Source organism: Zingiber officinale, chromosome 1B (genome assembly GCF_018446385.1).
Source record: "Zingiber officinale cultivar Zhangliang chromosome 1B, Zo_v1.1, whole genome shotgun sequence".
In the NCBI taxonomy this organism is placed as follows: domain Eukaryota; kingdom Viridiplantae; phylum Streptophyta; class Magnoliopsida; order Zingiberales; family Zingiberaceae; genus Zingiber; species Zingiber officinale.
The window spans coordinates 121,727,250-121,736,458 of NC_055986.1; the positions used below are offsets into that span (position 1 = coordinate 121,727,250).

At 42.9% G+C, this 9,209-nt stretch overlaps 2 protein-coding genes across 2 annotated transcripts; both read right to left on the minus strand.

Annotated features, from left to right (window-relative positions):
• Window positions 1–445: 445 nt before the first annotated feature.
• On the minus strand, window positions 446–5,725 carry LOC121975952 (protein FAR1-RELATED SEQUENCE 12-like). The gene is made up of 3 exons (XM_042527897.1): window positions 5,606–5,725; window positions 3,532–3,814; window positions 446–3,048 (listed from the first exon to the last, which is right to left on the minus strand). Exons 2-3 carry the CDS (start codon window positions 3,775–3,777, stop codon window positions 673–675), a joined length of 2,622 nt encoding a protein of 873 aa, XP_042383831.1. The 5' UTR covers window positions 3,778–3,814; window positions 5,606–5,725; the 3' UTR covers window positions 446–672.
• A 492-nt stretch (window positions 5,726–6,217) lies between these two features.
• LOC121975961 (probable indole-3-acetic acid-amido synthetase GH3.1) lies at window positions 6,218–8,711 on the minus strand. The gene is made up of 3 exons (XM_042527908.1): window positions 8,209–8,711; window positions 7,166–8,073; window positions 6,218–7,073 (listed from the first exon to the last, which is right to left on the minus strand). Exons 1-3 carry the CDS (start codon window positions 8,547–8,549, stop codon window positions 6,463–6,465), a joined length of 1,860 nt encoding a protein of 619 aa, XP_042383842.1. The 5' UTR covers window positions 8,550–8,711; the 3' UTR covers window positions 6,218–6,462.
• Window positions 8,712–9,209: the final 498 nt, after the last annotated feature.

Consider the following 9,209-nt stretch of genomic DNA (forward strand, 5'->3'; position numbering starts at 1 on the left):
GCAAAAGAAGATGATCCCATGCGAGTCCCACAAAACATTCCACGAATGAAACGCACCTGCAAGCCAGTTTCAAGTCGGTCTAAGCTTCCAAACTTCATGCCCAATTTACGTGCTGGCCGATAATTCACCTAATCACAGAATGAAATACATTAACTGATTCATCACCATTTAAAAAACAAACAAAATAGACATTCTCTCTTTACATAGTGTTATGTAATTGTCTTGAATTTTCTTTTACAAATTGCATGTACAAACTACACCAGATAGAATTCAGGTGATCTTGTGGATATCCAAATGTGTCAACCTCTACCACTATTGAATTTCCACTCTCCCCAGTCAGCACTTGGACGGCAAATGCCATCAACACTTTTTTTTTTTGGAATGGTTGGACTAGAAGGATCACAAAGCCAGGTGAGAAACCCATTGTTCTGAAACAGATAATATCTTAATGGCACGACATGGATAAATATGCTTCACGTATATAAGAACATAATTGCACAATCAACAGAAAGTTAAGTTCATAACGTGGAACAAAGACCAAAGACCACATGATTCAGGCCCTAAACTTCAACGTTAACAAAACTTTGGTAAACCAAGACTGAGGAAAGATGATGTGCTCTACCTGGATTGTGAACGATTGGTCATCCTAAAAAAATGCTTAGTTGATCCTTTCTACCTCAGACTCTCAGCGACTACACTTTCAACTGGATTTTGCAGTTGAGCGCATGAAACCGAAACCATGCCAGGCATCTCCAAGGATCTAGCTTGTAGGATTTGGTTTACCTGATTACTGAGCACATCTATATGGTTATCAAGAAACAGAAAAGAATCAGAACTTTTAGCTGCTACTGCTGCTAGAATACTGAAAATGCGGCATAGGGAGCTATAATGTTTCCCCAGTAGTGATTGAGGATCTCCATCAAATGAGAATGGAAACTCTTCACTAAAACATCTGGCCTTTGCATCCTTCCTCCACCTCTTCAATACATATTGCGGTGGAAGTTCTTTGATGTTCCGAGTATCTAGCACTTTTAGAACATGACAACATTGTATACCAAGAAACTCAAACTTTTTACAACTGCAATTCACAGATCCATCTAAAGAATCAAATCTAACTTTATGTTCTTTAGATTTCTCCTCAACCATAACCTTATATTCAGATACTGTCCCAGTTTCATTGCAACTGAAAAGGACACAATCCATGTATAATTCAAATTCTCTTTCAAACATCTTATAAGCAGCAGGAGTGTAAGCATTTGCAGCTTGTCTCAGCAAACGCATAGAAGGTGGCTTTTGAGTGCTCTGACTAGCATTAACATCAGCTTGTAATTCTGCAAACCTCTTCTCAGATAATATTCTATCATAATGCTCAAAGAAGGACAGGAGTTCTGTTTTATTACCTGAATTTTTCTTTAGCTCATTGCTCATATTTTCCTTCAGTTGGACAGCCTTCATATCACCATAAAATGCTTCTCTTCCGTATACCAAGGCCCATTTCTCTCTTTCTTCAAATAATTTGCACATCCATTTGTTGTCTTTAAGATCATACTTTTCACACATTGTTCCCCATTCTTTTAGAAACTCTTCTTCATCCTCACAATCAAAGAGACATCTGCTGAATTCACTACCTAAAGATCTTGAACCATGGAACACTTGACTTAGCTGTACAACTGCATTTTGGTATATATGCCAAACACAAAACCGATGTTTTGTGGCTGGCAATACGACATCTATTGCCTCACTTATCACAGGACAGCGGTCGGTTAAAATTGTCTTTGGCTGCTTTCCACCCATTGCTGTTATGAAACTCTCAAGCAGCCACTTCCAAGATTCTACACTTTCGTCATAAAGTAAAGCAGCACCAAAAAGAACAGTCTGCTTATGATGATTAACTCCAGAAAACAATGCAAGTGGCCTTCCATAACCAAGCACTTTGTAGGATGTGTCAAGGCATACAACATCACCAAAGTAACAGAATTCCATCACAGACTTCGCATCTGCCCAAAAGAAGTTGGTCAAATTTTCTTCCTTGTCAACTTGTATTGCATAGTAGAATGAGGGGTTGTCTTCTTGCTTCTTTTGCAGATACTCCAAGATAGCACCTGCATCACCTATTTGAATAGGTTTTGTTCGTTTTGACCGCAAAGAATTTTTATTATCTGATGGAAGCATGTTACAGTTTTGAGGACTCCCGATCTGCTTGGATGCATCATCATCAGCAGATTCAGAGGCAATGACTGAAACAAAATCTGTACTAATTTCTGCAGTTTGAGATGTCAGGCTATCAGCAGACGAAGAAGCTTCTAGCTGATGGTTATGAAATGTAACAAACTCAGTTACTTGATATTTTCCAGTTGATGATATTCTAATGACCATGCAAGCAGGACAGCCAGTCCTGAATTCTTTTCTTGGTTTCTTTACCCTTTTTTCTCCCTTTTTCTGCTCGCGAAATCCTTCTCTTGAGCAAACAAACATCCTTCTAGTAATTAGATTTTCTGCACTAATTGTTGCACTCGTTTTACGAACACGGAAGCCCATCCTTCCAGCATATGCACTGTAGAACTCATAGGCTTCATCTTCAGTTTCAAACTCTGGTAGTCTCACAGTGTCATCCACTAAATCTGCTCTTGCAACTCGAGCATTTCGTCTCAGCTTCTTGGCTCTCAATTTGTCAAATGTAGCCACTGTTGCAAGTTGATGGTTATGGTTTGGCATAAATTCTGTGACACGATATTTGCCATTTGATGCAAGCCGGATGGTCATGCATGCTGGGCAGCCAATTCTTGTTACAGGTCGTGGACACTTAGCCTCTTTCTCTCCTTTTTTCTTCTCTCGAAACCCCTCTCTTGAGCAGACAAATGTCCTCTTAGTGATGATATTTTTTGTTGACACTGTTGACTTTGATCGACGCACTATGAAACCTTCGTTCTCAGCATAAGTATTATAGAATTCATATGCGTCATTTTCACTGTCAAACAACATATCAACCCGCGGTAACCATTTTGAAATGATATTGCCCATTTTAGTAGCATCAATACTTGCCATGTCCTGCCATCCAGACAACAAACTGCATTTAGAGTACATCAAATTTTGGATTAAAGAATGATGGCTTCCTGAAAGTGACAATGTATAGGAAATAGTAGGACTCATTTTTTTCTATAAAACTGACAACAAAATGCATTGTCAGCAATCTTTATTAGCACTGCCTATGTATAGGAAATAGTAGTATTCATCCAAGTGCTCTTAAGTCAAAGTGATGCTATGGATGGTTGAGTAATGAGTTAGATGATGTTCACTATTTCATTTTGATTTAACAATTTGTCTTCAGATGAAACATATTAGCACTGCCTATGATGAAGCTTATAAGTAAAACTTATGTAGGGAAAATTTTTATAGTTGGTCATATTGGAACATCACATGGTCACGTAACTTCCAGATACATATGGAGCAGTTTGTGCGAGAAAAAAAAAAATCTCCATAATCTCATCAAAGTAAACATAAGATAGGAAAAATAATAAAAGGGATAACTACCTTGTCATCAGCCCTTTGAACAAAGGAATGTTCCGATGTTGACATGACAGGTGGTTGTGTAGGCCATGCTGTAGTCGAAGACAATAAGACAAGAGGGCTTGGCCACATTTGAACAAGTGATTGCGTTGTGGATGTACTGCCATCAATTTGTGCAGGTGTGACCGGGTGCAAAGGAGCAAACAATACAGTAGGAGTAACAAAAGTACTCTTTTTCCTCTTCCTGTTGCAACCACCAAACACATACATCTTCTCACTGAGACTTTCTTGCAGGCAATACTTCCAACTTGATGCAAGCAACAAAGAACATCAATATTTAGCATGTCATTTATTTCAGTATCATTGTTGACTAAAAATGCGATAAGAAATGAAAAACTATTTGATGAATGATGATATAAGGTTGGAAAAGACAGCAGAAGAAAAGATAATGATTTCAATAATCAGAGACACTAAAACAATGAACAAGAATATACTTGATCAACTATAACAGCAACCTTCCATAATGTGAAGTCATATAGGTTAAAACGTTCAAAATGCTTTTGAAGAGAACACTCTTAGAACCTATAGCAGAAATTTCAGAAAATGTTTAAAACTTTGAATCCTATTCGATGGGAAAGAATTTGTTGAGGGCATTTGATGGCAGAGCTAAAATGCAATATCATAACTTTCTCCATGAACTCAAGTAATTTCTCTCTGCTTGGCATATTCTTATGTGTCAATTTTATGTTCTTCTTGCCTGATTAATATAACCTCCAAGCCATGTGGGGGTATGTTAAAGACACAGAGCTCACTGTCGCAAAACTTCTCATCATCTGTACAAAGGTTTGGATATTTTGTTAATCTTTATGAAATTCAAGTTATGGGATACAGAATTTAGGTGATAAATTGATCATAGATCTACTTTCACCAAGTGGTTCAAAGTTCCTGATGCAGAATTGACCCAAGAAGACCTCCTGAAGATCTCTCGAACTTTAAAAGGCCATAACTTTTGACTCGGGTATTAAAACGATGCATTGTTTGACTTACAAAGTTGGTTGAGACCTAGATTTGCTACCGGATGGAACCCGTAACCCTAAATTTTGGATCCGAAAAATATCGTTTAGGGCCTGTTAGGAGTCTCCGAACATCTATTTTACTATTTTGGTAATTTCTATTTTTTTGGTATTTAGGATATTTTTGGCAGTTCTATTTAGCTGTTTGAGGAATCATCCTCTATTATTGAATAAAGTTTCATTGTTTGGTAAAACCCAGAGAACGATGGGTTTCTCTTTGTTTTCTTCGGCTTCTCGTTTTGTTTTCGCCGCAAATCCTCCTTCTCTTCAGCTCGTAGGACAATCACTATCAAGTCTGCATCAGTTCCACAACATAAATCTTCAAAGGAATCCAACTCCCACTCTTCCAATTCTCAAGATCTCTCTCTAGGTATCAAACCATTCAATAATTACTAAAATACTGACCAGTTGATTGTGTGATCTGAAGCTCACATCACCACAAGGCTACTATGAAGATTCAATACCAAAGACTCTAACTTTTGATTATGAGTAATTAAATAAAGCAAAAAAGTTAGGAAAAATTAACTGGAGTTCCCGTTTGACTCAACTATGGTTCGATCCTGACAAAAGTGTACCACCAATTCTGTCGATGAGATTTTAAGATACAACAAGCAAAGAACCTCTTTCCCAAAGAAATAAGGTAAAGACGAGGGACAAATTAAATGCAATTTCTTTTGTTGTTCACCAAGTTGCTTGTTTAGCTCGTCAAATTCAAAGGGAAAAAGTGAAATCTTATATTCACGCATTGGCGAGTTCATATGTCCACTCCTCTAAAGTAAACCGCAACCCCAATACTCGAAGAACTTTCAGATCTGTGAACAGATATACATTCACTCCTATGCACGGTCATTAACGACAGCAATAAAGACTTCCAGAAGATCCACAAATCCGAAACGATCCAAACATTCGCATAGATGATAAACAAGAGCAAGAACCCTAGCACGGAGAAAAGGCATAAAGGTACAGGAAAGAAGAAAACACAGAGATATCCAGAAGATGATCATATTGAAGGGAAAGGGAGGTACCTAGGATCGACACCGGCAGGAGAGGCGGCGGCTGATCGGAGAAGGGCTTGAGAAGGGAGGCAGATCTCTCTCTCTCTCTCTCTCTCTCTGCGGATCTGATGAGGACGGATTTCCTGTGTGAAATTCGGACAGGGTACAGACTTACTTTCGCGAAAAGAAGGGATGAACCGATGATGGGACCCACCGGGAGAGAAATCCAGAGATAGCGTGTTGCGTGTCTCTGTTGTGTCCGACCGCGACCGGCGACCCCTTCCCGATTGTCCACGCGGCGCATAGTCTCATCCAATTCAACCAGTCCACGACAATAGACAAGGCCCATTATTAAAGCCCATTAGGCCGTTAACGATGAACATTGGGAATTTTTAAGAAATATCAAACAATGCATGTCTTTTTCCTTTAACATTAAACATATATTTTTATTACAAAATGTTCTACGGTGAATGCCCTTAAATTAATCGTTACACAAATATACAAATAAGAGAAATCTATAATGATCAAAAATTAAAGCAATAATTATAGGAAGAAATAAAATGACGTTTGTAGGAAGATAAAAGAACATTTGAAATTTAGCCTACAATGCCCTTTCGAGTTACGACGGAGAAATTAGGAAGATAGTTAGCATTCATTAACAAACACACTGTAGCTGTCACGGTTAAATAATACAGACATGTAATTAACGAATTATACAACGAGCTGAAGCTAGCTCTCTACTACTACATCAACAATATATATTACACATGCAGCACCAACGAAATTAAACCATGCAAAAGACGAGAGGAGGAAGTAGAAGAAAGAGAACATATATAACTGATCTCTAAATTTTTTAACTAATCTAAAACATATCGCAAATTAATTAATTAATTAATAGCGTCGAGGAGGATGTTCCACTGCTTGTTGCCCGGAGCCCACTTGGGGCACTTGCGGCTGAAGAACCTGGATCGCACCCGGCCATCGAGCAGCTCCACAACCGGCCCCGCCAGCACACACCGCGGCGCCTTGTACTGGTTGATGGAAGCTCCCTGGCTCAGAGAGAAGTCCATCATCTCGTCGAAGGTACCCTCCTCCACTACCCGAATCTCCAGCGGCCCGATTGACTTGTCGCACACCCGCCCCTGCCGGTACACGCTGTTCAGCTTCTCCTCCACCGCCAGGCAGCAGTCCTCGAGCACCGACGCCGGCACCGCCGGCGCCGTCGTCCCTGGCCCCTGTTCGCGTAGCTCCCAGTAAAGCACGTAGTGCCCCGGAATGCTGAGCGCGTCGGCGTAGCTCGTGTACTCCACTAGCGACGCCCCGAACGGCTCCAGGTGGCTCGCGGCGGCGCTCACTGCGGCGTGCAGCTCCACCTCGTCCGTCTTGTCCGAGTCGATGCTCAGCGCCACGTTCTTCCTCCGTATGAACTTGAACTGCGGCGCCTTGTTTTTGAATCCCACCACCCTCAGAACGTCGCCCACGCGGTAACGGTACAAGCCTGCACCATTAAATATTATCATTTTAACCTTTTTTTTGCCGGTTTAATTGGTAGTGCATTCAGTGGTCTAATAATAATGATTAGTGACTTGCCAGCATAAGTGGTGACGACGAGCTCGTACTCCTGGCCGAGCTTGACCTCGACCAGGTCGACCAAGTCACGGTGATCGAAGTCGTCAGTGTTGCAGCAACTGCTGGCGCATGGCACGGGGAGGAATTCGAAGTAGGCCATGGTGGGGATCAAGGTGTAAGCGACGTCATCGGGTTTGCTCAAGGGCTGCAGGTTGAGGCCGAAGTAGCACTCGGAGGAGGCGTACATGGTGCACGTCAGCGGCAGGCCGTCGCTGTAGAAATCGAGTGTGGGGATATACTGCGCCATGGCGCCGGTGACGATGACGTCCACGTACTTGGTGTTGGGCCACAGCCGGGGAATGATGCCCTGCCACGTCTTCCTGCTGCACTCCGACTCGATCAGGTGGGCCAAATCCCCGTCAGGGCGCAGCACACGGCCCACGGCCTCACGCACTGCTCGATCAGTGATCTCGTGGTCGAGCTCGCCAGCGCGGATGTCGCGGCAGAGGCGCGGCCAGTGCTTCTCAAGGAAGCGGATGGCGCGGATGAAGCCGGAAGCGAACACGGCGCCGACACGGAGGACGTCGGAGCGGTGGAGGAGACCGCAGAGGAGTTGGGCGTACATGCTCTGCCAGGAGTCTGAGCAGAGGATGGCCTCGTTGGGGCTGGTGTAGAGATTATACGGATCGTCCGGGCGGTTGAGGAAGTGGTGGCTCTTGTAGTAGCTTGTTAGGACGGGGCGAGCGACAAGGCCGCCGGGGGTGCAAACCTCCGACTTCACGAACAGTAGGTACATTCCCCTGCCTTTGTCGAGTCTGCGCACGAATTGGCTCATCACCGGCATTAGTAGACTATACAGAAGCGAGCGCCGGTTGAGCTCATCCTCTATCGTCGGCATCAGCTTCCGCTCCCCGCCGGATGTCCCCGAGCTTTAATTTCATATATGTGATCACGCCAGTACTAAATTAGTTTCAGCAAGCTGGGTTGGCTTCGAGTTCATATATGTGCTCGATTCATTTTTTATTTACACTTAATCATTAAGCATATTAATTACGCACTGATACCTTGTAAGGAATTCTGAGATCGGGCGGCCACAGAGGATGGGCGAGGTGTCTCCGTGAGCGATGCGGAGAATGTCGGGCCGGATGTCTTCGTAGGTGACGAGCGGGATGAGGCGCTTAAACGCATCCAGGTCGGCGGCGTCACGGCCGGATAGCCCGTGGCGATGCAAGTACGTGGCGGGGGCGTTCTGGGAGAGGATTTCGAGGAGCACACGCCGTTGGACGACGTCGGCGTTCTCAGTCACGTCGTCGATGAACTCGAGGGCCTTCCGGTGATGCTCGGGCACGGCATCGTCGTCGGCCGGGGGGAGAGTGACCGGCATCAGCTTTGGTGCTTCCGGCATGGTGAAATTAAAGCCAAGCAATTGCAGGGGAGAATTTTAATGAGCAGCAGAAACTAGCTGAGAAGGTTCAGCGTTGGGTGCGGAGAGCGTGGGACGGCGATGTCAAGTATTTATAGAGAGGGGGCGAGGCTTGATTCACGGCCGATCACATGTATTTTAACGTATATTGTGGACTCTTATGACTACTTTTCATGTTGTTGCGGTCAAATAATGAACACTCTCTCTCTGCTTTACAGTACTTTGGTAACAAGTTCAAAATTAAAATATATGTATAATGTGAAGCACGCTGTTGGTGTGTGACAATATAATTATACACGTCGAACGGTCGAAGCAATATAAATACACACATCGATCGGGAGAGGATCGTTGGAAGGCACTTTGCTGCTGTCGCGTTAAGAAAGTAGTGTGCTTGTCTCCTTTGGAAGTTTATCGTGTGCAAATGAGGTTGATAATAAATGCTCGAGCGACCCTTTATCTCCTTGTAGCAACCAAATTTAGAAACCGATCATCAATTAAATCATATGCATTTTTTTTTATATAATTTAGGTGCTCTAGATTTGTCTATTAATATGAGATTTGATTACTGACAAAGTTGGAGCGCTACGTTAGAAGTTGTTGTGCTTCTTGGATCAAAAATTTATTGGACGGATTATGGAACCG

Bases quoted from the DNA above. Each gene is read 5' to 3' on its own strand.
- LOC121975952 (XM_042527897.1), bottom strand. From the start codon at position 3,777: ATGTATGTGTTTGGTGGTTGCAACAGGAAGAGGAAAAAGAGTACTTTT. The intron at 3,049-3,531 runs GTAGTTATCCCT...TCTGGATGGCAG, and splicing joins TTCAAAGGGCTGATGACAAG to GACATGGCAAGTATTGATGC.
- LOC121975961 (XM_042527908.1), bottom strand. From the start codon at position 8,549: ATGCCGGAAGCACCAAAGCTGATGCCGGTCACTCTCCCCCCGGCCGAC. The intron at 8,074-8,208 runs GTATCAGTGCGT...ATGAAATTAAAG, and splicing joins ATCTCAGAATTCCTTACAAG to CTCGGGGACATCCGGCGGGG. The intron at 7,074-7,165 runs GCAAGTCACTAA...TTAATGGTGCAG, and splicing joins CGTCGTCACCACTTATGCTG to GCTTGTACCGTTACCGCGTG.